The 24,788-nt window shown below is 56.9% G+C and overlaps 7 protein-coding genes across 7 annotated transcripts; 3 read left to right on the top strand and 4 right to left on the bottom strand.

Annotated features, from left to right (window-relative positions):
- Window positions 1-35: 35 nt before the first annotated feature.
- Window positions 36-974, bottom strand: CH63R_02944 (SYF2 splicing factor; the record flags this gene model as incomplete). Its single annotated transcript, XM_018297919.1, has 1 exon — window positions 36-974. One exon carries the CDS (start codon window positions 972-974, stop codon window positions 36-38), a length of 939 nt encoding a protein of 312 aa, XP_018162735.1.
- A 1,081-nt stretch (window positions 975-2,055) lies between these two features.
- On the top strand, window positions 2,056-3,288 carry CH63R_02943 (Methylmalonate-semialdehyde dehydrogenase; the record flags this gene model as incomplete). The annotated part of the gene is made up of 1 exon (XM_018297918.1): window positions 2,056-3,288. One exon carries the CDS (start codon window positions 2,056-2,058, stop codon window positions 3,286-3,288), a length of 1,233 nt encoding a protein of 410 aa, XP_018162734.1.
- Window positions 3,289-4,942: 1,654 nt separating this feature from the next.
- CH63R_02942 (Kelch repeat protein) lies at window positions 4,943-5,712 on the top strand (the record flags this gene model as incomplete). The annotated part of the gene is made up of 2 exons (XM_018297917.1): window positions 4,943-5,138; window positions 5,234-5,712. 2 exons carry the CDS (start codon window positions 4,943-4,945, stop codon window positions 5,710-5,712), a joined length of 675 nt encoding a protein of 224 aa, XP_018162733.1.
- A 72-nt stretch (window positions 5,713-5,784) lies between these two features.
- On the top strand, window positions 5,785-7,242 carry CH63R_02941 (Cell wall anchored protein; the record flags this gene model as incomplete). Its single annotated transcript, XM_018297916.1, has 2 exons — window positions 5,785-5,981; window positions 6,039-7,242. The coding sequence occupies 2 exons, from the start codon at window positions 5,785-5,787 to the stop codon at window positions 7,240-7,242; spliced, it is 1,401 nt and encodes a 466-aa protein (XP_018162732.1).
- Window positions 7,243-11,561: 4,319 nt separating this feature from the next.
- On the bottom strand, window positions 11,562-12,740 carry CH63R_02940 (uncharacterized protein; the record flags this gene model as incomplete). The annotated part of the gene is made up of 3 exons (XM_018297915.1): window positions 11,562-12,081; window positions 12,147-12,206; window positions 12,538-12,740. 3 exons carry the CDS (start codon window positions 12,738-12,740, stop codon window positions 11,562-11,564), a joined length of 783 nt encoding a protein of 260 aa, XP_018162731.1.
- A 7,444-nt stretch (window positions 12,741-20,184) lies between these two features.
- CH63R_02939 (uncharacterized protein) lies at window positions 20,185-20,665 on the bottom strand (the record flags this gene model as incomplete). The annotated part of the gene is made up of 2 exons (XM_018297914.1): window positions 20,185-20,424; window positions 20,645-20,665. The coding sequence occupies 2 exons, from the start codon at window positions 20,663-20,665 to the stop codon at window positions 20,185-20,187; spliced, it is 261 nt and encodes an 86-aa protein (XP_018162730.1).
- A 2,188-nt stretch (window positions 20,666-22,853) lies between these two features.
- Window positions 22,854-23,715, bottom strand: CH63R_02938 (Glycoside hydrolase family 16 protein; the record flags this gene model as incomplete). Its single annotated transcript, XM_018297913.1, has 2 exons — window positions 22,854-23,242; window positions 23,307-23,715. The coding sequence occupies 2 exons, from the start codon at window positions 23,713-23,715 to the stop codon at window positions 22,854-22,856; spliced, it is 798 nt and encodes a 265-aa protein (XP_018162729.1).
- Between the last annotated feature and the right edge of the window lie 1,073 nt (window positions 23,716-24,788).

The following is a 24,788-nucleotide window of genomic DNA, read 5'->3' as shown; positions in this document are numbered from 1 at the left end:
CCCTGCCTGTCCCGTAGTATCCCAAACGCCCGCGCCTAAATCATGGTTCCTCTCTCGAAACTGTCCCGAATCTCCGCCGTGTACTTGTTGTAGAAGCGCGCCAGCTTCTGGTTGAACTGCTTGTTCTTCTCGTTGATGTACGTGACGTCGCCGTCGTCGCCATTCTGCGCCATGCGGTCCTTTCTCTTCTTCAACCTGTTCTCCTCGGCCCTCCTCAGATCCTCCACGAGCCGATCGACGGCGGCCTTGTCCGGCTTGTTTTGCGCAAATGTGGTCGAGTCGGCCGTCGAGTAGAACGAGCCGTCCTTGTCCACCGCGATGAGCTCCCCGTCCTCCGTCTCGACAATGTCGAGGCCGCCCGAGGCCGCCGCGCGTTCGATGGCCGCCATCTTGTCCTTCTCGTACTTCTCCATGTCCGGGGCGATGTTTCTGAGCTGACGCTTGTACACCTTGTTGCTCTCGGCGGTATAGTCCTGGAAGGCGTTGTTGTCGCGGTGCGCCTCCTTCTTCCTGACGTGCTTGTCCCACTTCTCGCTCTCGTCGACCGTCCAGTCCCACGCACGCTTGCGCTCAAAGTCGCCGCCGGCGTCCTCGACGTCGGCCTTGAGAAGCTTCTGCGACGCGATGGCCTGCTTGCGGTGGATGGCCGTCAGCTGGCTGGGGTCGGACGCGAGACGCTGCGACTCGAGCGTCGCCTCCTTGAAGTTTTGGTCCGAGGAGCTCTTGGCGCGGGCCTTCAAGGCCTTGAAGCGGGCCATGCGGTCTTTCGCCTTGGCTGCGGCGTCTTCCTCTGTGGGTTGTGATGTTGAAGGCACCTCCGCTGGTTCTGTGGGCGCAGGGGCGGCGGCGTCTGTTGTGGTGGTGAGGGGCCCTGTCGTCTCGGCCTCTGCTGGGGCAGCAGAACTCGCCGCTACTGTGTTCTCGGTTTTCGCTGCGGAACCCTTGTTGGTCTTTCTTTTCTTTGAAGGAGGCATTTTGATCTCGGGGGTTGTTGTTTGTTTAAAAGTAAGTTGTGGTGGTGCTGTAGGCCGAGTGAGTGTAGGCTGTTCAAAAATCGCGACGTATCGATTCAGAGACTGGGTGAGGACCGAGGTGATGCAAAGTGACGAGCGGGTGGGACGTTTGGGCGTAATTATACGGCTCGACCGACCTTTCTCCGAAAGAAAGATTCCACTTAAAACTGTGCATACGGCTCACTGATTGGTCAGATGCAGCATATCCAATCAGGTTGGGCCGTCTCTAGCACATTTCGGCGCACCTCTGGGCCGCGCATCGACCAGGAATGAAGGTGTCCCCAATATCCTCAACCTCTCTGGCGCAGATCACAGTCTGAAGCTGCAAAGTTGATTGACAAAATGGATGCAGGAGACTTCCATAGTACTGTGGTTCTTATCAGAACGATTTGTACCGGGTCTAGGTTTAGTGGGCCTCGTCTTCTGCGTGACACTTACACTGTATTTTCTGCCGTCTGTTCTACCCATCCTCATGCACTTGCGCGGGATGGCACTTATCTCAGCTCAACATGAACAACAGAACAGGTTGTTTATTTAGAGATCCCATATTCAAATCCTTGCTTAGGCGTGTGTTTTACGCAGACTGGATAGAGTGAGCAAGACCTTCCTATGATCTGGAACTACGCAAGATTAGAAAATCACTTTCTTCCGGAGGTGGCCCAGAAGCCGTAACCAGCCACTACAAGTGACGCACGGATTGTGGGATTACGGGAAACGCTGTGGCTGACAGGTCAACCATTTGTGGCTGGCCAGCGGAAGAACAGATCGACCCACCGCCGCTCCCCCGCGGGATCCATGCGGGTGACGGGGCCTGCAAGAAACACCCCGTGGCTGTGCGGCCAGGCCATCCCTGCTGTAACCCCAACCCCTGCGCCGAGACCTCACCTTGCATCCCGTGTCTACGTGTCGACGCGACCCCTCAAACATGCGGCTCCAACGATCGGACGATTTTTCCGAGCACACATCGCGCATCCGTGAATAGCCTCTGGAAAGCGAACGAAGCTTATTAGGGCTTCTGAATCGCACCGCTTCTCAGTCAGTTATGCGGCCGCTGAGAACCGCAGGCGCCGTCGGCAGAACTGCCACGGGTGCCTGTTTTCACACGTCAACCCAGTCGCAGACACGACAGCTGCGAGTTCACACCAAGAAGAAGCCGGAGGAACCACAAATACCCCCCTCGTGGCGGCCTTTTGAGGTACCAGAAGTGGTTTTGGAGCTCGACAGCTGGGAGAGCGGATATGCACGACCATACGACAAGACGGAGTGGTCCGTCCAGCAGAGGAAATGGGGAGAGATGCCTCGCATTGACGCCACGTGGAAGCGAATCAGGAACTTTGAGTATGACCGCCAACGTGTGAGCGACAACTTCGCCAAAGTCGCCGGCCACGACTATTGGCGTCAACGCTGGGCCGTCACGGACCTCGATATTATGACCGCTGCTCTGAGAGGAGGCCCCAACCGTCGGAGACGACCAGAGAAAAAGCGATTCTACGGAACCGATGTCGACGGACTCTTGAACGCGGTGGCTTGCGAGAACGCCATTCCCATGTCCACCTTTCAAGACGAAAAGTCTTTTTTGAGCTGGCTGCTGCACAGGAAGACCGTCACCTCGGACATGCCCAAAATCTCCCTGAAAGTTGCACGGGAGCTGATAAGCAAGCATGACAACCTCGAAGATCTTCGGCGCTATGTCTTGTTTCTGCTTCAGCAAAGCGACAACGGGCACTGGCACATTCACCAATGCAACGAGTACATCGCGCGCGTTTTGATGAACGTTCTCTCCAAACCACACGAGAATAGACAACCCACTCTCTCGGATTTCTTGCCATTCTTCAACAGTCTTTCCGCCCTCCTCCAGCATGACGGACAGCCTCTTGGCCCTGAACTGTGTGGCGCCTGTCTGGTCTTGTCGGCTGAGGCATTTCGGCTGCGGGCAACGGAAAACTTCCTCGAGCATGGCTTGAAGCATGGCTATTGGGACGACGGGAAGCCATGGGTTTCAGCGGTGCAGCTTGCGCTAGCAGCATTGAACCGGCGATGGGACAAAGAGGCGCAAGACAATGCCTCATCCCAAGGTGGTAAGGTACACTACGCGCCTGGCAACCGCTCAAGCCCAGGCAGTCGCAAAGGAACTCTGGCCCGTCTCTTGGCGGTGAATGCTAGACCTGATGGCAAGGTGTCTTTCAAGGCCGTTGTGGAGAAGAATCCTGGCCACGAGGGACTTCATGAGCAGTTTTCACGGTTGGTTGCTCGAGTCGGTTCTCTGTCAAGTTAGTTAGCCCCGCCTGGACCGAATAGGGGGATAGAAGCATCGCTTCTCCAACCTACGGCAACTACGCGGGGAACGACTACGGTCTGATAAACTCCTGGTCTAAGTAAGGCGCGGGAATGCCGAATTCTGACCCAAAAATGACCGGCAGTAGCCCGGGCTAATCGAGAAGTTGGGCGGAGAGCAAGGCGGTTTTGGGTCATGTATATTCAACCTCACACGACATATATCATCCTCATCTACGAAGAGTTCAAGACAGGTCCATGAGATCAATTTATATCCTCACCATCACGCGTATCGTCTTGCAATTGCTTGCCTCATTGCAAGTGGGACACTTCTTCACACCCTTTCGCAGAGACCGCCCTCCCTTGCCCCAACTCTTCCACGCCTGTACGCCGAACGCGGGTCTTGGCGCCGTGTGGCTTGATGCCAAACTCCAACACATTGGAGAGCTGGTTCGCGCCCCGCCAAGCCTGCCATTCCATTGGGTCCGAGGACCAAGACAAGACGAGCTTAGACTGACCGCCTCCCTGTTCCGTCCGTCCGTCTACGAACAAACACCAAACGCTATGCTCGTTGCGAGCTGTTGCTGCCCCTCTCCATTGTCTCTCCCCCTGTGGACCCTGTGGCGTCTCGCCCGACTCCTGCGACTCTCGCCGAGGGTGGTGAGTTTTTAGTGAGCTTCAACTTACTTCTCATCTGCTGCTTGGATTGTCACCAACCGGCTAGCTCGCGGTATCTTTCTCTGTTGTTACCGATAATTTACGGTGATTGTTATCTTCGACTTCAGAAAGAATGAAATGTGTATGTGTGTATGTATATAAAAGGAGCCTGGAGCCCTCACGGCTCAACAGTATTTCCGCCTTGCTCAGAATACCATGATCTCTGACCTCTACTTCAGTCATGCGATTAGCATCACACCTCACAATCTTCTCGTACACGCTTTGGGTTTTCCGTCTCGGCAGGCAGCTAGAGCAATGGTGAGTGGCAAGGCAGACCATCTCGATGTGTGGCGCCTTGGACCTTGGGTCAAAGGCCCAGCTTTTTCGACTTGTTCAGCCTCAGACTTGCAGCCCCGCCAGCCGAAGTCCACAACTCTGGATCCGGCCTCATCTAGACGCCGCCGGTGGAAGGGTCTCTGACGGTAGTGCTGCTTGCTTGGCAACCAACAAGTGACAAGTTGACAAGCCCAAACTCTCTTTCCCCGTCTGTCCATTATTTGGAGTCCCCCAGGATCGGCTCTTTGTTTGCTGCTGCAGTTTGTTCCTCTCCATCACGTTCGGGAAACCCAGTGTTGAATCTCTTCATCTATCTTTCGTGAAAAGCCGCGCTGTCATAGGTCTGCTTCTTTTACCTGGACCTTTCTCACCCTCGTTGAAGTTCGGCGTGGTTGTTCTCCACATTCCACCGCTCGCTACATACCAGAAGATCTCTGCTTTTATTTACGTCCTCGGAGAGAGACATATACCTTGGGCGGGAGATTCTTTACCGGCTCTGTCGCAAACCGCTATTTCGAGAAACAGCCTCCTTCTTGGCCACGCAGAGTATGATCGCGATCCGCTCCGACTGACAGCTGACAACTACCACACGCCCGTCCGCGGACCGGCTAGAATTGACGACCTGTCGACGTGTAGGAACTTCACCCGCTACACGGTACAAGATGTCATTCTCGGCCCCTTTACTCACCCTACTGGGTCTGTCTCTGCTCACGGCCCCAACGGCAGCGCAGCAAGACCCTGTAGCTGATTTCTGCCGGCGGTTTGGACATCAGACAGCTGTTGTTGACGACAAGCTGTTCATCGACGGCGGCCTCGTCAACTGGAACCCCTTTTCGTCGTTCCCTTCCAATTACACGAGTGCGTTGTAATCTCATTATCTTCCCGAGTGCTCGCGCTACCTGTGGAGGACGGACGCTCTATTGGGCCAGACCTTTCCTGACACCTTTGCCCAGACACATGGCTCCTCTACCAGGACCTCTCCACAACAGCGTCCTCGGGCATGCCCCCTCTCTACGCAAATCTCTCCAAGAACGGTTCCATCCCCAATGTTTCTGGCGGCTCGCTCTGGTCCGACTCGGTGAACAAGCGACTCTATCTGTTCGGCGGCGAGCACAATCTAGGGGAGCCTCCTTTGCCCTTCAACCTCTACGGTTACGACATCCTGAACAATCAATGGGATTCCTTCGGTCCGTCTCGGACGGGAGCTTCAATCTCCAAGGTAAGCTACGGCGCGGGAGTGTCCGTCGACAGCCGCGGCGAGGCCTATTACTACGGCGGATGGCTGAGCAACAGCTCTGTTCCGCAATGGGGTACCGGCCCGCCGGTGGCCACGACGGGCTTGGTGAAGTATACCATGGACACGAACAGCTTCGCCAACAACACCGGGTGGGTCGAGAGTCACTTGAGTATGCATGACCCGGATAGGGGCTGATGAGCTTACAGCCCTGACAATATACGGCGCGCCGAGGGCAGCTTGCAATACATCCCCGCGGGAGACGGCGGGATGTTGGTCTACTTTGGGGGCATCCAGGACCTGTCCGCCAACGGCACGGCGACGGGCCAGCCCATGGACGAGATCTTCCTCTACGACGTACTCAGCAGCAAGTGGTACACACAGAAAGCCTCAGGCCAGATCCCGGAGATGAGGCGGCGCTTTTGCGCGGGCGTGACGTGGGCCCTGGATCAGTCGTCTTACAACATGTGAGTTCGTGCTCTTTCACGTCCTCGAGAGAGTTCCGTCGCTAACACCTGGCCAAGCTACATGTACGGCGGCGCAACGGTCCCCGGCGTGCCCGGCGCAGGATACGACGACCTCTACGTGCTCTCGATGCCAACATTCACCTGGGTGAAGATGTACCCCCTCGGCCGCAACGGCACAGGCGACTACCCGCACCATTCGCTATCCTGCAACATGGCCCCCGGCCGGGCGCAGATGATCATCTCCGGGGGCACGTTTCCGCTCACGCAGCTGTGCGACTCCCCGGGCCAGTGGGGAACCCATAACGCGGACCTGGGCAAGCAGAACCCGAACCAGGCCCTCTGGGAGCTGTACAAGCCCAACAAGACGACCTACGCCGTGCCGCCGGAAGTCCTTGCAGTCGTGGGCGGGGACGGCAACAGCGGCGCGACCAAGACGACGCCCGCCAACGGGTTCGATTACGCCGACGTCGGCCTGTTGATCACACTCAAGGCCGACGTTGCCGTCCGCACGCCGACGAGGGCCGTTGGACCGTCCATCACGTCGGCCCCGAGCGCGAGACTCCCCACGAGAGCCATCATCGGCATCGGCATCGGCGCCGCGGTCCTGGCCATCGCGCTCGCGGTGGGGTTCTACTTCCTCTTCCGCAAGTGCCGCGAGCAACGGCGCCACCACCACCACCAAAGGCCGTCGCCGCCTGGGCCGAGTCACGCATACCACGCCCAGAGCATGTCGGACGCGTGGTCGCCGCCCCCGACACACCTCAGCCCTGTGCCCTCGCCCTTCGCACCACCGTACGGCCACCCGGCCTCTTCCTCCTCTCCGCCTCCGTTGTCTGGATACCCCCAGTCTCCGCACCCGATGTCCCCACACACCGTACCGTCGCACACGGGCCCGCCGGTCGAGCTGTCCTCGGAGTCGTCGCACTCGACGCCGGGGGCCGTGTTGGGGGGCATGCCGACGCTGACGCACATGTCGTCGACGGCGTCGTACCCGCCGCAGCAGGCGTACTTCTCCGAGACGACGACGCTGCTGAACCAGCCGCAGTACGACGCCCACGGCAACATGTGGGTGCCGCAGGTCAGCATGGTCCAGGTCGCCACGGGGGTGACCCCTCCGCCGGTGCCTGGACACACGCCGGCTAGGGGCGACGAGAAAACGGCGCCGGAGCCCGCGCCTAGTCAGGAGCCGCAGGAGCTGAGCGCGGACCCGGATGATCGTGCGGAGACGGGGACGCAGCACCACACGTTTTACAACAAGTAGAGGTACATGCTACTCAGTCGGATGTTTAGGGCTGTGCTCGTCCAAAAGTGTACAAAAATATCTTACCCAGAAGGTTCAGGGGAGCAGCGGGTGTAAATTGCGTGCTCGTCTGCGTGTTTGGCATATCCACATGCGAGCAGGCTGGGGGGTGTTTCCCTTGATGATTCCCATGTGGAGTTTGGGTCCGGAGTAGTAGATCAGTCATCAAAGAGTGATTAATTTGGACATTTGGCGCGTAGCGTAGTATTCGAACCACGCATGCTGTGAGATCATCAGGGTTCGAGATGACGATGGACCTCGTGGAGACACCGTGAGTCGTGCATGAGCTGCGGTGGCCGGAGTCAGCTCCGGTGCCGTGGACATCTTCACCGGCAGGAGACATTGGATGATTCATGAACGCAGCAGAGTCGAGAAGAATGCAGGATCCAAGTCCACCGCAAAAGCTCATTCATTGTCTCTAAGAAAAAATTAAAGAAAGAATTGCCGTTGTGGACATGTCTCGATTAGTCGAGCGCCGACGGGACCAGCGGCTTGAAAACACCACCCCGTCAAGAATAACACCGAAGATAACACCGTCGTCAATATAACCTCCCAGGATCACACGAAATCGCAGGGATGAGAGTCAGGCTTCCTCGACGGTTCCTTGGGTGACACTGGACTCCACCGCGTCCAACTTCCCACCTCCCTCTCCCTCTCACTCTCGCTCCCCCGACCGACGCCGAGAAAGCGGAGATCCGGACCCACTCCGAATAACACCGGCGATGCCGACATTTGTCCCTTTCCCCTCATCCCTCCGACCGGACCCGGCCGAGTCCCCTCGCGCTGCGACGTCGCCCTGCGAAGGAGCAAGAGAAGCCAGGGCGCATCGTCACTTCGATACAGGCCCCGGACGAGACCTTGCAATCCCACCTCGACGGCATTCCGTATCAGCAGCCATGCAACCCCCCCACCCCGTCCCTCCCTCGCATCACAGAAGTTGGAAGGGTGTGATGTTACTTTACGACCAAAACATACCCTGCTATCCAATCCCACACCATCTGCTCAGCCGAAACTACCCTATCTCGCGCCATATCTCACGTCGATAACCAATCCAATCCCGATGGCAAATCCAGCTCGAAACCAGCGCTCTGCGCCGTAGCCGCCGCCCTACGCCGTAGCCTGACCACTAGCAGCCGTCGTCCTACCGATCCGACCAGAGCCCAAGCCCGCCCCCAAATCATTCACTAGAATTGATATCACAGAACTGATCAGGAAAGACGAAGAGGAGGAAGCGGAGGAAGCGGAGGACGTGGAGGAGCAAAAAAAACAAAAAACAAGCAGGGCACACGGCTTGGGTCCCCAGCGCCTCACGTCATCCCACCACCTTCGTCCACGTCCATCAGTCCGCATCACGAGATGTGCATCGCGTCAAGTGCGCTTCAGCCGCCGCGTCCCACACCACAACGGCCACCACACTCAGCCACACCCCTTCTCTCTCTCCCCCTTTGTCTTTCTCACCTTTGGCACACCTCTCCTCACCTTGCAGCCATCGCATCCTTCACCGCGGCAGAGGGTCGTCACCCCCCCCCCCGGGCTCAACATGGTTCGCCTGCGGCGCCTCGCTTGCGTGATCAACCAGCCCCCGGAACCCGGCATCCCCATCCCACCCTCTATCTCACGTTGCCGGAAGCCTGACCTGCGTCGAAGCTTCACCGCCGCGGCCCCCAAGTCGCATCTCACCGTCCTTGTCACACACGGGGGACCGCCCACGGCCTCCCGTCACGAGATGCTTCGTCTGCACAGGCCGTTCCGTCATTGCCCATCGTATGGGTCGATTCATCAAACAATTCTCTTCCTCTCTCTCTTCCTCTCCCTCTCCCTCCCTCTCGCTTTCTCTCTTACCCACCATCAACTTCACCCACGTACCATCACTTGACCAGCGCCGTCACGAGGCCCGGCACCTGACTCGAAACCGCTTCGCTCTCCATCACCTCATGCCTTCGCGATTCATCGTCATCGTACGCAATCGTATCAAATATCCCGTGTTACACCAAAGCAAGCAAGCAAGCCCCCCCCCCTCTTCCCCGTTATCAGAACGCCCCATCCCCGCCCCCACTCGGCTTTAGTCCCCAGTCTCAACCGCGATGTGCCGGTCTCCGACACCGAGGGGACGCAGGACCCCCAGATCCAATACGCTCCCCCTTGGACCCCTTCGTCCCTATTCTCTCCTACCCCACAGTGAACTCTTTGCCGGCGTCCACTGGACGTGATAGTGACACACACGCAGAAAGAGACAGAGAGAGAGGAAACCACGTCACCGGGCGGCCGGCGCTGCTTCTAGAAACCGCATAATGTCAACAGACCTGCGGGCAGCAGCAGCATAAACAACCAACATGGGGGAGGGGTGGAGGGTTGCCCACGAGACGGAAGAAACGGCCGCAAATGGGTTATTCCTCCCCCCTGCTATATTTTGCTGGAACACCTCACGTCCGTCCGGGGGTGACCCGCCAGCCCGGCCGCCTCCGTAAGCAGAGCGCCGTGGAACCTCGACGGTCCTGTCCTCTTTCCTTCCGCATCCAGATGTGTGTCCGTTCCTCCTAGTCTCTCTCTCTCTCTCTCTTCTCACACACACACACACACACACACACTCACTCACCAAAGAGTCAGGATGTCGCCAGAGCGCAGCACAGCAGAGCAAGAGGGCGCGCCACATCCCGCACTCGTATATTGAAACCCCTCCTCCAAAAAAGACACTCTCCATCCCCCGGGGCCAGTGCATGCGTGTGCCATTCAATATCAACATTCCCAAAGCGCCCCCCCCCCCCCCCCTAATCACACAAACATGCGTCCTTATCACGGCATCCCCAGATAGACAAGCCAGCCCGTGCCCCAGTCTGTGTCGTCTCCCTCAACTCCTGTCCATCTCCCGAGTCAGTTTCGCGCATCAAACCCTCCCCCCCCCCAACGCGGATGCCCCGCCCACCCGGCAACTTAACCATCTGGGGAAACCCGCCAGGAGGGGATCGACGCTGTGCGTCCAAGAAGGGGGGCCACTTTCACATTGGGGCCCTGCAGGTTCTTGTGCTTCGGGATGGGTGGGTTTCTGATTTCCTTGCTAGTATCTATCTCCAAACAAGCCCAGTCAACCCAGTCAGTTAATCCCTCCTCCACCTCTCGCCGTCGTCGGGTTGACGATCAAACGGATTGTTCACGCGCCTCTCGCGCACAAAAGTATGTTCCTGAACCGTACATCCGTACATGAATTATTGGGGATAGCCCTTCCCCCATGCGTACTGCCGATCCGAGATATGCTATGTATTTTGACAACATGATATGATGATGACCCATTGAGAGAAGGGGGAGTACTGTATCCGCCATATGCCTCCTCCGGGTTATGAATAAACAAAAAGGAAAACGTCCGCCCTGGATGCCCGGGTCCGGTTTGCGCTACCATGCAGAAGCTGCTCACCAAGGTTCCCGTATATGCTCGCACCCGCCTTTCTATATGCCGAAGCGGGGGGTTTGTGAGGATGGCGGCTTGAACAAGCCATGATGAGTGAAAATGGTGACAATGCCCGATGCAAGTCGGTGAAAAAGAGAAAGAAGAAAACAGAACAAACTCCGTCATGAATCGTCCTACCATGCCCCACACGCGGAGGTTCTCGTGGCACCTCCGTGTTTGTGTTGGGAATGGCGTACCGGGTGGTCGGTTCGAATCAGAGATGGGGTGGGAGAGAAGGGGAAAAAAAAAAAAGACCCGACCCCCAATTCGCTGCGCCGATGCCGACCAATGCCATATGCCTATGCCTATGCAACCCCAATTTTGTTCTTTTTTTTATCCCTTCCAAGCTGCTCCCCTCCCCTCATATGACCGAGGCCATGGCGTTTTCAAGTGCAGGAAAAATAAATGGCAGATGCGCAAATGAATCCCCACAGCCTGCAATGCTGGCCGCGCCAAGGCATGGCTTGTCGTGGGGTAGATATGGGGGCAGAAGGAGGGGAGGACAGGGCCGGTGAAGGGAGGATATTTGTGCGGATGAGTCGGAAAGGCGACAACCCGTGCAACCCGCGGAAAGGAGCTGAAGATGGATCAATCCCACTTTGTCGGACACCGCCCTCCCGTAATCGACATCCCCCGCATTTTCCGGTGCTCGAAATCGACGCTAACCCCCGCGGCCAGGTGCTGGGGCTGGGCTGGGGTAGTACAGGCGAGTACGAGGAGAATACCCCCCCCTCCTCTCAGCAGTGCACAGCACACTGAGCTGGATGTGACCCACTGCACAATACGTCAGTCGCTCCCCTAATGGTGTCGTCGTGCGATGCGTCACCTCCGATGACAGTTAACGACCGACCATCGGGGTCACCAACTCGATGCTTTTCGGCCTCGAGTAGCCCGGCCCGGTGGGCCTCCGCGTAGGTAGAGGGCGGTCCATGCCGCTGGAGCTGTAGTTGTAGGCGTACCCGTTGGCCGCGTAGCCCCCATCGTAGGTGGCCGGGAAGAAGCTGTTGCTGCCGCGGTTGTACGACGTGCTGGGGCTGTTGGTGCTGCTCTTGGTGAAGGGCCACAGGCTAGGATGAGATGATGTGGGGGAAGGCGGGCTCGGCGGTCGAATGCTGAGCGACCTCAGCGCGGAGATGGCGGAAGAGTACTGACCACTACCGCCGGTGGTGGTGGTGGTGGTGGCACCGGGCGTCGTGGGCGGAGAGAAGTGCATCGAGTTGGGCCTCGAGGGCGATGCGCGAGGCACGATGTCTCTCGGCTCGGGGTTGCCCATGGCGTAGAAGGGGTAGCTGCCCATGTGCGCCTGGCTGTGGCTCCTGCCAGTGGACGATGCGCTTTGTTGATCATGCTTACGGCACCTGGGGAAAGTGTCAGTCAGGTCGCGGCACACGTATCCTGATCTCGGGGGATGGTGGTGGCCTACGCTTCTGAGCAGTACAGGAAGTTGGCGTCTTGAGGCACAAACTGTTTTTCGCAAGTCATGCTAGAACATGGCCAGTCAGCAAGGTTTCTTTCTCGGAACGAGGGGCTTGCATTGTGTCGACGGGCATCGGAAGATGGGCGAAGGCGCCGACCTCGGCCCCCATCGTGACGTTGCGGTGCACCCGAAAGGGGGGGGGGGGATGCACCCATGCAGCAAAGGATATTTGGACGATGGGCATATCGCCAGACGACAATGTTGCGGAGGGGTTGGCAGCAGCCCAGAACATGGCGCCAGCAGCCAACCGTGTGTGTGTGTGTGTGTGTGTGTCCCCCAAGCCCGAGGAGAAACAAAAAGAGGCGGATGGACGAAGTGGAAGACAGATATGACTTACCAGAACTGAGGAAAACTTTCGCGTTGGTCGTCCCACGAGTCTTGCAGTTCCCGTTCGCGGTCCCTGGGGTTCTTGCCCAGCTTCTGGGGTGTTTGGCGTCTGGTGAGAGTGGAAGGGCGCTTGCCATAGCGGGAGGGGTCGCTGGCAGTGACCGTCTTTTCCGACATGGACGTGTTGCCCGACTTTCTGCGGCTGTGATGCATCGTGAGGTGTATTGTATAAGTATGGCCGAGGTGAGTCAAGTGTGGCCGAGGTGAGTGAAGACCGGCGACTGAGAAAGCGAGGGTTCGAGTTCCAAAAGAGACGGATGCGAGGTTGGCAGGGGTCTTCTTGTAGTCTCTCACTCTCCGTCGCTCAGGCTTTCGGATGGCTTTCAGTAGCAGTCGGTGCCTGTATTGGTGGGTGAACGGCGGCAGGAGATAAGCGGGGAATGGCGGTGTTTAGTGGAGCGGTAGCGCTGTTGCGATGCCTTAAGCAGCGAGGATTGACAAAAGAGCACCGTGCGATGCTTGTCCGTCCTTGTCTCGGCCGTCGGGTTTGGCAGAGGCAGAGGGCTTTTGAGACCCGGGACGGGGAAACGAAAGAGGAGGGAGGCAGAGAGGAGATCCGGAGAAGGAAGACGGTATCCGGCCTCGTCGTGAAAATTTTTCGCAACAATCGGTGAGATCTGGACTGTTGGTGGCCTTGGAATGGGAAATGCAGGAAATTGGTCCCTGCTGTCTCACGCGGTTCCGAGTGGCAAAGTCGGGGCCCTTGGCCTTTAGTATCCGTACCTAGTGAAGGGTTGCTTGTGGTTGGGCTGGGTTGGTTTGCTTTGGTGGCACTCCGGCTCCGTACGTTGCCCGCCGCTGAAGAGATTTTCCTTTTCCCCCTTGGATGGGTTTTTTTCCCCCGCAGGTCAGAGCGGGTGCTGGGAGGATTAAGAAGGGTCTCGAGCTATCGCAAGTGCAGGGGACGCCTGATGTGTAGTTTGTATGGTGTGCCTTTTTCCCAGTAGCTAAGGCGGCTTGGTGATGGGTTGGAAAGATAGCGGCGGGTTTGCGTCTGGGGGGTGTGGGTGCTGATATGTATATTTGGCCGAGAAGCTGATAAGTGATGGGAAGAGGCGTGCGTGCGTGCGTGTGTGAGTGTGTGTGTGCGCGCGGGGGGTGGCCAGTGACTATGACTTCTGACTTGATACGATTCCTAATGGGACGTGGTTGATCCTCCTATCAGTCCAGTCGGAAGATTTCAACTGCTGACGGAACCCGAGTCGAGGCCCAGGCGTGATGAGGATGAGGAGAAAAAGAGGCGTGCCGCCAGTCCAAGCAGATATGATGTGGTGCTGCAAGCTTGCAGAAAGGATTGGCCGCTTGTGTCTTTTTTTCTTTCGTTCTTTCTTTCGAGAAGGCTAACTCGGCTGAGATAGACTTGGGCTGATGGTTGCTGTGACCGTGCTAATACGGTGGGTAGGGGCGGCAGAGGCTGCGAGTTGGGGCCAAACCCGACTGACGACAAGGTGTGAGTTGCGGTGGTGTGAGAGGTTGTAAACTTGGTGTGTAAGTAGGTCGCCGGGGGTGGATGGACAATGGCAGTGTGTCGCACGCAATGCTCGGTAAGACAGGGGGCCTGTAAGCCTAGGTGTATGTAGGTGCGAAGGGGGAGTGGGCGTGTGTTTGTCCTTTGCTCCAGCTCCAGATCCAGCGCCAGCTCCAGGGGTCGGTCGATGGCCGGGTGCTGCGTCTGCAGGAAAGAAGCAATGTTTGCTGCCGTCTCGAGTAATAAATCAACGACCCAGCAGCACGCAAAGACGGATGGATGGGCGCTCTCGTGGGAAGCACGATGACGACAGAGCAGAGAACGGATGCGGGGACCGGGGCTAGCTAGTTCGCAATTGTCCGTCTTTCCGTTGGGTCGGGGATGTGACGGTGGGAATTTTGTGCAGAGAGATGCAATTCGTGTATCAACGACGCGGAAGCCGAGCGATGTCGTTTGGCGCGAGCGAGGGTTAGAAGAGGAGACGAAGACGAAAGGAGAAGCTGCTGACGTAGTGGTCGCCGTCGTCTCGCACTCGTTACTCGTTTGCGTGTGTGTATGTGTGTGTTTTGTGTAGCTTTGGAATCCCGGGATGAGACGGGCGAGGGAAATGCGCGAGAGAAGAGAGAATTGAGGCTCTCTGCTGGAATCAGACAGGAAGATGGGCCCAGGGAATATTTGTAGTCCTGCAGGCGGATTGGGATGGCTTTGAATGTATCCGTACTTGGATCAATGCTGGATGGAGCCGCTCAAGTGTGACTCTTTCCGTTGCCGTACTGCTACTTTGCGCTCCCTTGAAAGACGGAGTTTTATTTTATTTTAGTTTTTTAGTTTTTTTTAATATTTAATTTTTACTTCTTTTTGTTCTCCCCTTCTCTCTTCAACCTGGGACCCAGGCAAAAAGACGCAAGGTACCTGGGATTGACACAAGGACAGGCAGGGCCGTGGTTCGCCGAAAGCGGAGATGTCGGGGCACGAGCGGACCTCGAGCCTGCTCACAGCATGCGTTGGCAAGAGCGCCGCCGATTCGTCCGTCGTCTTAACTTTGCTGATGACAGGCAGCAAGAGAAGACCACACACCACAAACACAGAACACCGGACACAAGCTGTGCGGTGGTAGTTTTGGTAGTGGTGGTGGTGGTGGTGGTGGATTGTGGCCCGTAATAACAGCAGTACAGGGTGTGAGTGGCAGAGTCGCAGACGCACCCTGATGAACCGTCTCTCTCTCTCTGTGGGATTCTGAGTTGGGCAAGACGCATCCGACTCGTTTCTGTCTGTCACCGAATCAAACGGTGGGAAGCAAGGGCGGACAGGATAACCTAGGAATGGGCTCTGTTTTTCTGCCGGCTAGCCGCTGTCCACATGTGGATTGGGAGGTCAACTTCTTCCAGGCTGCGTGTGAGACCCGGAGAATAAAAACATGTACTTTGTGTCGTCTGTGTGCTATGCGAGCTAATTTGGTTGGGAATTTTTTGGATGGTTCGGCCTCGTTACACCTGGGTGTGGTTTTTCCTCCCCCCCTTCTCCTCGGAAAGAAATCTCTTCAAACCTCTTTTTACTTTCACTTGTCTCTCTTCACCGACTTATTGACGTGGTTGAGGAACGTGGTAGCTAGCGAAGCGCCATAAATCGCCAGATCGAGATCCAATATCAGGGCCGGAGGTTGAAATGCTATAGCAGTCATCCCCCAGGTCGTCACGGGGAGAACAGCCGCAGAGGAAAGCTCCAGCAGAGGAGTGGACGAAATGGCGAGCTCGCGCTGGACGGGGGAGGCCTGTCTTCTGGTCCCCTCCCCCATGGCTGTATTTGGTAACCCGATACCCTTGTCTATGACTCCGTGGGACTGAGCGACGGATACCAGAGCGTACCTCGTACAGTGTGAATGTACCTTACGCTACTTGCGGCGTGTGCGCGTGTATCTGTATAATCAAATACAAAGTCGGCTTTTTCCCCCTTCCTTTTCTTCCTTTTCTTTTCTTCATTTTCTCCTTCCCTCTCCGCTGTGGAGATGTCGTGCTGGCGGACACGGTCGAGACTAAGGTAGTTAGCGAGACGAGGGGGATGTGCAGACCAGGGCATAAGCAAGGGCTTTTTAATAGTGCAAAATATGGGGAAGCCCAAAGACAGCCAGACGATGATGCACGATCTTAGCGGAATGCGAGCGTCAGTCTGGGGATGAAGCTGTGAAGTAATGAAAATTACAAGTGCCTGAAGCAAGAACGTAGTACTCTGTACCTGCCGTACCGTAGAAGATGTACCTTTTAAGAGTCGAGGTATGCTTCTCTACCTCCGGTACTGTTATGTAATCCGCGATACTTGCCCGTTCGCCCTCTAAGACCGCCTAGGTACCTCTGTACCTAGGTACGGATACCTACCCACCTACCCAATTCTCTTGTTGCTCACAGAAAACTGCAACGGTGAGTGGTGGATGGTGAATCCGTGGCTGCAATCACGTATCTAGCCACAACCCCTCCATCATTACACGATCGAAATCAGAATGCCAGGCACACCCAGTTGACGCGATGCTGAAGGCACCACAAGGACCCCGATTGAGGTGATCAAGGGGACCTGGACCAGGTGGGCGAGGCGAGGTGTGGCCAGGTGACGGGCCATGTGAGGACTAACGACGGCGAGGCCTGACGCGAGCAAGTGGTGTTTTGGGTGATTGCGATGCATCATCTTCGCAATTCTGTCATCAGCTTACTCTATCCGTGCCAGGGGCGTCTGTCTTGTCTGTTCCCTGGGGATTGCAGACTACGGTATACTTTTTGCATTTCCCTCTCCTCGGTTATTTTTGTACCATGCCTTGGATCTTGCTCCCCCCCCCCCCCCCCCGTGTCGTCGCTGTGCTTTTCGTCCGCCTGCATACCCAAGTACCTACCTACCTACCCACAGGTGCCTAGCCCGAACAAGGCGTAGGAATTGCTTAGTCCTAAGCTCGCGCACCATCAAGGCAGCGCATTAGCTAAGAAGTGCACAATGGCAACCAACCATTCAAGCTTACCTTATGTAACACAAGGATAGCCGCCCGGCGCAACGTTAGGAAACGGTACGTACAGGACCTCAACGTAATGGGAGGGCCTGTCCCGAAACCTCTACGGCCTCGATGCGGGCTCCCTCTGACGCACAACGTACCGGTCCCGGCGCGACGGGGGCCAAGAGGTACATCACACGCCGGGCCGTCCAAAGTCCTTGGACGAAGAAACAAGCACTCGAATGCGGTGGGGGCGGGCGCATCTGGAGGGACGGGAGAAGGATGCAACGAAGCCAAAAGACGACGTGTCCCGAATCGCCCATCACGATCCGCCATGCCCCATCCGCATGAACACTGCGACCTCAGACCTGGGCAATTCCGTGGGCCGCACTCTGGGACGCACTGGGAGAGCCAGTCGGCTCGCTCTGGCTGTATGCAATGCGCCTGGCTGCTGCGCACCCCATATTATGGCGAGGGACCAACCAGCCCGCATGCCCGGCGAAACAAAACCTCGCATGGCTGTGACGGCGGCGTATACGGTTGCAACTCACGGCAACCTCGATGCCTGCTTCTGCCTGCTTAGGCCGGTGTTGTTGGCGAGGGAAATGTAAGTGTTTAGTGACGAGGGTTTGGCCAAGGCGGTTTGTTTTGGCACGCCACTTTCCATTGCCCAGCTTCTAGATTGGGACTGGCCACTTGAGGTATTTCCCCGTCTCGCATTTACATTTCGCAACTGTACCGCCGTTGCGCTTTCTGTTTCCTTGATTACCCCCTGGACACGTCCTTGGCTAGGTGTCAGAGGCGAAGGAAGATTTACACATGTCAGTCGTGTCCAGGATTTTGATTGTGTGTTTTTCTTCTTGTTTGGTAGGGTTTCATTCCTTTCGCGCTCAGTTGGGTCGGTGATGCCATGGATTGATTCCATGCGGCTTGTGGAGGGCCGGTGGATGACGCAGTCCCGGTTTTTTATTTCCTCTTCTTTCTTCCTTTTTTTTTATATTTTTTTTATACTTTCGGCACGTCTGGAATTATCAGATGTTGCAATTTTGCTCAAATGGCACAACATTGGGGACAACGGACGGTTACAGCCTACAGCGCCAAACACTGACCCCTTTGCTCTGTCAGCGAAGCCCCGCCACCGCTCTCAGATTGACGACTTGACGACTTATTGCGTAATGGAAAAAATCTTCCAACATTCGTGCCGTCGAGTCGGGTCCAGTGGAACGCCCACGAGGGCCACCGGGATACAAGTGAGGAGCGGCGGCGTCTGGCGTCTGGTGTGCCGAGACGTGCGGCGTCCGCAGTTGCGGCTGCCACGGAGAAGGAGAGCCCCCGGTCTATGTGTGATTCACAGGGCAATGGCTCACATCACCTCATCCACTACCTTGAGCACGTTTCCCCACGGATGGGCAGGTCCTGAACCTGAGGCAAACCTATGCGTACCCGTACTCCGTATCCTGTACTCTGTACAGAGTTCGAAACAAACTCCGCCCAAAGGCGCAGCAGACAGAAACTTGGGGGGGTCTCCAACTTTTTTCGATTTTTTTTTTTATCAAGTTAACGCAACCAGACCGCTGGGCGGCGTCCGCAAAAAGTCCCCACGTCCCCCGTCCTAGCGAGCCACTGAAGACGGGCTCAACGCCACCGGGAGTCCAGTAGACTCTCTTAATAGGGGGAACTCGCACCAGGAGGAACGAGAGACCCGAGGACAGAGACGCCCTGAGTCCCCTGGAGGCGTCATACGGAGTTGGGAGCTTGGACGGTCCGGAGCCATGTTCCCATGTCCCATGGCGTGGCGCCGCCCTCCTCCCTCTCGTTGCTTTTTCGACGTCCTGCGACCCGTGGAGAAGCCCGTGGATCCGTGGACCTCTCCGGCCGCCCGTCGCCCGCCGCAAATCACCAAGGCCCCGGTTTTTTTCTCAGGAACCCGAACAATGCACCCGCCGCACAACCGATGGTACCGATCCGTACAGATACTCTACTTAGGTAAGTCGTAACAGAGGCTCGGAGCGAGGAACTCGGGAGGGGGTTTCTGTGGAAAGGGGCAGAGTAGCCAGGATTCTAGACCCTTCAGCCCCCAGACTGCTGGAGGGCCCAGACAAACGGGCGAGAAGGAGAGAAAGTGGGCGCCTCCCATGATGTTGGCGCTTTGGAATAGCACTATGACACAACCCCTTCGACGTGGCATCCGCCTGGTTCCTTTCCTCCCGGTCCCGTTACGTTACCGCAGCCCGCCGTCTCAGAACACGTGTTTTCACCGCGTTTGGCCAGAGGATGCGTTTCCATTTCCATCCATTATTCAAGTCGAGCGTCGCACACAGTAGTGTATAGTACGGTACTGCCCAGTGTATATTGATGCACACTTCACAAGCGGGGCGATCCTGCCACCGGAGAGGCAGCCGACGGAAATTTTCTCCCTGCAACCCTACTCCCTCCCCTCGTGCCAAGTATATCCACGGTTGACTGGAGCGTGGCAGTCGTAGTCGATGGTCAACAGCCTACAAGCTACGGCCTAGGTAGGTCCAGGATGGTTAGGTATTAGTACATCTCTCCCTGCCCTCCCTCCCCATGCAACGCAAGTTGTGGGAAGCCCACGGGGTATAAAGCCCGGGATGGAAACTACCTAGCGCTCGTTACAGGCTGGCTGGCGACGACTACGATGTGGACATGCCCGGGGTTGGAGGGCGTCCCATTGTTTTCTCATGTACCAGCAGGCGTCTCTTGACGGTGAGGTTGGCGTGTTGAATTATGGGATCCCCTGGGGCTGTGACCGATGGATGGGACGAAAAAACTTACGATGGGTGACCTGCGCCAGATACTTTACCGCCTCTCTGCAATACAGACCGTCATCACATACGCCCACTTAGATCGTGACCGTCTCCGCCAGAAACAATGTCCCTCCACAAGCAGCTGGACAGTGCGGCCCAAACGGCAGCCGTCCTCTGGTCTAGTCCATGCAGCAAACATTGGTTCATCGCCATTGACTAGGCGCTCTTTCGAGAGATGGCCGCTACATGGCGACCCCCCGGCCCAGACCAGGCCCAGCACGATACAATGCACGTCTAGTGTCTGTCCGTACGGGCGGCCAAGTTACGCAGTTCGATGCATACTTTCAACTGCCTTCAAAATGCGGGGTATGCTGCACCACAGCCTGTCGATCACAAACTGCTGCTCGCCTCCTTCAAACCTCCCAGTGAGACCACCAGGTGCACGCCATTGTCACTCAATGTCTCGTCAGTTCTCATCAAACGAGCACCATAGCTTTGGACCATGCGAAAGACACGGCCCTGTTCCAACGGCCGTCCCCCCTCATCGGCCACGATAGCTCGGCGGGCGTGGCCAGTGGCCTGTTGGACAAATGCCCTGTCAGCGTCAGTGTTAGAGCAGCGTCGAACCTTCTAGAGCAGTCAGTGTGTTCGTTGTAGGGGGTCATCAGCGCATTCTTGAGCCACCAACCAACCAACCAACCAACCAACCAACCAACCGGCAACTCCGTCAAAGATAACAAGCGTCCGTCCATTCGCGTTTGAATAGCTAATCGAGTCGCCTGCAACTTCAGCTCGCAGGCACAATGCAACCGGGTCGAGGTTGTGTATTCAACACTTCGCGGCCACTTACCGTTCTGAGGAGTGGACGCATGTTGCCGTGGCATGCTGTCACGGACGGCTGCGTCAACACTCCCAAACAGCCATCCATTGAGACTATCGGATTCCCGCCATTGGCTCTTTTTCGTCATATATCCATACTGGCTGGCTAACATGAGCGAGGGAGTGACGGTTGCGTGTCGACCCGTGATTGATACAGTCGAAAGAACACGACATGCGCAGCTCCCAGTTCAGCCAGCCTGCGTCCGGCCGACATGCACTCCATTAATCAACCTTTTGCTCCGCGTGGGGGGGGGGGGCTGACCTGCCGTCCCATTGAGGCATTCTACCGGCTGGGGACAGTCATTTGGACAACGGCACAGCACATCGCAACTGACATGCCCGTTCGGCATGCCTCTTTGGTCTGTCGATTGCAACTCTAGACTCTGGAATATGCACACCATTAAGGTTTTCACCCCACCCTCGCGACCCATCTCTCGCTTCGTCGCGAACAATACGTCTGAATCACAACTCATGCCTGAGATAATGCCGTCATCCGGCGCCCGCGCTCGGCTTACACGACACTGGGTCTGCCGGCACACCATCAAGGTGAGCGAGAGACGGCTCGATAGAGTCATCTTTACCTTGATGGTTGACTTCGACAACGCTGGGAGCAGAGGGAACAAGGAACACCGAGGGAACCAGCCTGTTCCCAAGCTACCTATGGCTCAGTCACGGACCGTTCGTCGGTTGAAGGCTCGCCATTGGCTATAGTACGGGTGGGGGTGGGCGTTACGGGGTTGCCTGCTCGCTTGCAACCGAAGCTGAAGCAAACAAACATCGACCAGAAATCATTTGCTTCGGAGCACAACAATTTCTCGCTCGAACCAGAACTAGGCCCAGGCCCAGGCCCAATTCCGCGCACGCCATATACTGCATCACGCATCACACCCAAGAGAACCGAACATCAAAAGTCGGATTCTTTCGGGATTGCTTGCCCGCGCAACAGGCGGGGTTCCCCTTCCACAACAGGCCCCAGGACCCTTTAGACGCCATCTAGACCAGGGGGAGCTCATGCAAGATAACGACATTTGAGCCTCTGACAGGTTCGTGAGCCGCAGCGAGTGTCACGAAGATGACCCCCGCCGAACCCCCCCCCGTGGCCAGAACGTCCTTTTAATCAAAGACTGGCGTAGAGGAGGGGTGACGGCGGATACGCAAAACCAACGCAAAGACAGACACCAATACCCACCGGTCGTCGGACATGCCACCAAAGCTTGCAACATTAACACTCCAGACTCGGAGCTATTACCCTGTCCCGCTCCAAGGCTTTCCCCCATGAAGCTCGACAGCCTTTCACGTCTGCAGGTCCTGGGAGGGGCCGAGGCATGTTCGGGAAAGGCCCTTCGGGCAACGACCGCAACATCTTTGGGGCGAACGTGGATGAGGACCATCTCTCCATCTCTGGTTCGCGCGAGCGGCCGTCTTATCTATGGAGCGTGCGGGAGCAAGGTCTCGCGGAACGGACGAGCCCAACCGCAAGAAGCTCGTCCCCCCTTGTCCTTACATGGGGCGATCCTCCACCCGCTAGCCTTTTCCAAGCATCCGGGGTCCCACCTATATCGTGGGATCGTGGGGTCTTTGGACAAGTAGCAGGTAGCAGGCTTTTTTTTTTTCTTTCCTTCTCTTCTTCCCCCAACTTTGTTCTCCTGAACAGTGGTCGAGCGACGGAGAAGAGAGCCGTCTCACTGCCTCCGCCCATCGGATGGGAACTTTGCTCTCTTCCGCCGGATGCTGAGCCAATGTGGCAACAAGCGGTCATGGTTGGTGACAACGTACGCCGATATCAAACTCCCGTTGTCATGGGTGTCTGTTTCTTGTGGCAAGCAAGTATTCGATCTCGAGGCTATGCTTAAGCTTGCCACATGGCAGTCTGGGTGATGTTACTAATTTCACTTGCCATCATGGTATTGTCCAGTTTGCTGATCATATTTTCGTCTAACTGGATTCGTTATCATGATCATGACCCCATACCCGGATCAACATTGCACGTTTCCCATCATTAAGTATTTCCCCTTCCGTCATCAATATTTTGTCCTTTGTCCCGGTCCCCCATGTACTCCTTTTTGCTGGTATCAAGACCGATTCCTCCATGCTTGTTATGTTCCTTATCGTCATCAATATGTTCCAAGAATAGCAGAAGCTACTGCGGCAAAGTTGCGAGAAACACCGCGTCCTTCGGCTTATGCGGTGTTGTAGTACATGTCGATCTCCTTGATCCTGAAGATGGCATCCTTCGCCGGAGGGCCGGCGCTCCAGCCCTTGTCTCCGTTGGCCCAGTTGTTGAAGACCCAAGGTCCGGGCACGTTGGGCACGCTCTGCTTGGTCTCCCAGGTCTGGACGCCGTCGACAAAGAAGCGGACAACGCCGGGAAGCCAGTCGATGCGGTACTCATGCTCGGTAGACGTCGGGTTCGCCGGCGGCGGTACGGCCTTGAAGGACTTTGGGGACTTGCTGCCGGTGGACTGGTTCGCGAACCAGACCTGGCGTTTACCGGCGTTGCTCTGGGATGCTGCGTCTGAGAGCCACTCAATGTCCGTCTCCTGGTTGTCGTTTTTGTAGAAGAAGATGCCTGAGCGGGTGTGTTAGCTCCCTGAGAGAGAGAAGGTGATGTCCGAAAGGGAAGGTGTGCTTACCATTGCAGACGCCGGGATTCTCGGTGAAGATGGCGACGGTCCGGACAGAGGCGTACTTGATGTTGGTCACGGTGGTGACGACCTCGGCGGACTTGTACGGCATAGCCTTCTGGCCGCCGTCGACCTTGAGGTTGAGGTAGCCGCCCTTGATGAAGGTGTTCTGCACGGCGAAGACGTGCGTGTTGCTGACCGGGTAGCCGCTCACGCGCAGGCCGTCGGGGATCTTTGCGCCGTCTGCGAGCTTGCTGAAGTCCCAGGTCATCCTGTTGGAGTACGTCCCGCCTTCGGGGATGGTGTAAACGCCGGCCTTGGGGGCTGTGATCTTTGCAGACCGCTGAGGGAGCGGGGCAGGGACCGCCGAGGCGCAGACGGCGAAGACAGCCGCGGCGATGAGGGTGGAGAAGCGCATGATGAAGATGAGACCGTGAGGTGTAAGACCTTGGAGCGTGTGGCGGTCTTGGGTCAGGAATGGGGAGAGGATGGGGTTGAGGAATGTTGGTGCGATGAGTGAGATGATGCTTTCTGGATGTCTCAACCATACTCGGGCAGCTGGGTTCTCTTATATCATTGCGGGAGCCTGTCTTTCTCTGTCCGCGTGGGAGGAGGGAGAGACTCTCCAACGCCTCTTCGCCCACGTTTCGAGGATTCCTCGACATCAGGAACTACCGAATAGCCTTGGGCACTTGCAAAAAAAAAAACCCAAAAAAAAACCCCCCAAGAAAAGCCGCCGGCTGACGCCGCGACGGCCATGGGGCCCAGATTCCGACAAGTGTCTCACGGCAGTGGCTGTCGTGGCTGATGGGGGCGGCTTTCAGGACCGGAAGTGGGCAAGGCAAGGGCGTGATCGAGGAGAGGATTTCCGCGTCCTCTCCATCGGTTGAGAGCACGATGAGAGCATCGATGAGGGGAGTAATTGCCTTTGGGTCTCGGTCTCGACATCCCAGAACGGTCGTAGAGGGAAGAGTCTCTTCTCGAACCCCCACGGCTTCATTGATGTTCATGATGATCAACAAGGCTCCCCTCAACCAATGGCGGGCAGAGGTTCGCGATCTGGAAGAGCTCCTTGAGACATGTGGATGATGTCGTGGGCAAGCGATCCGGAGTCAACATCACACCAGACTGACAGGAGAGAACCCAGCTGAATCAGGCCTCGTGGTCTTTTGGGCGCTAGCTGGGTCGTCACCGGCAGCGCCAAGGGAGCGTGGCCCGCGAGGCTAAGGACCCAAGGAGCCAAAGGGGACGACAGCCTTGAGTCCGCTACTGCTCTCGGCCGGGATTGATTTTGATGGCTCGTCTTGGCGGTTGGGGACCTCGAGCCGCATTCGTATAGATGCCGGAAGCAGCGGCCGCCGAGGGGCTTCACGCATCGTCACCACGCGGGAAGCGTGAAAGAGGGAGAAAGGGTTCGACAACGGGAGATGTCTTCTCCATTTACCGTTGCCGTTCTTCCCCCCCCCTTTCCCGTCCTGCTAAACATTGCCT

The sequence above is a fragment of the Colletotrichum higginsianum genome, chromosome 2, assembly GCF_001672515.1.
Source record: "Colletotrichum higginsianum IMI 349063 chromosome 2, whole genome shotgun sequence".
Lineage (NCBI taxonomy): Eukaryota > Fungi > Ascomycota > Sordariomycetes > Glomerellales > Glomerellaceae > Colletotrichum > Colletotrichum higginsianum.
Note: the sequence above shows the minus strand (reverse complement) of the source record. Positions and strands in the feature narration are given on the sequence as shown.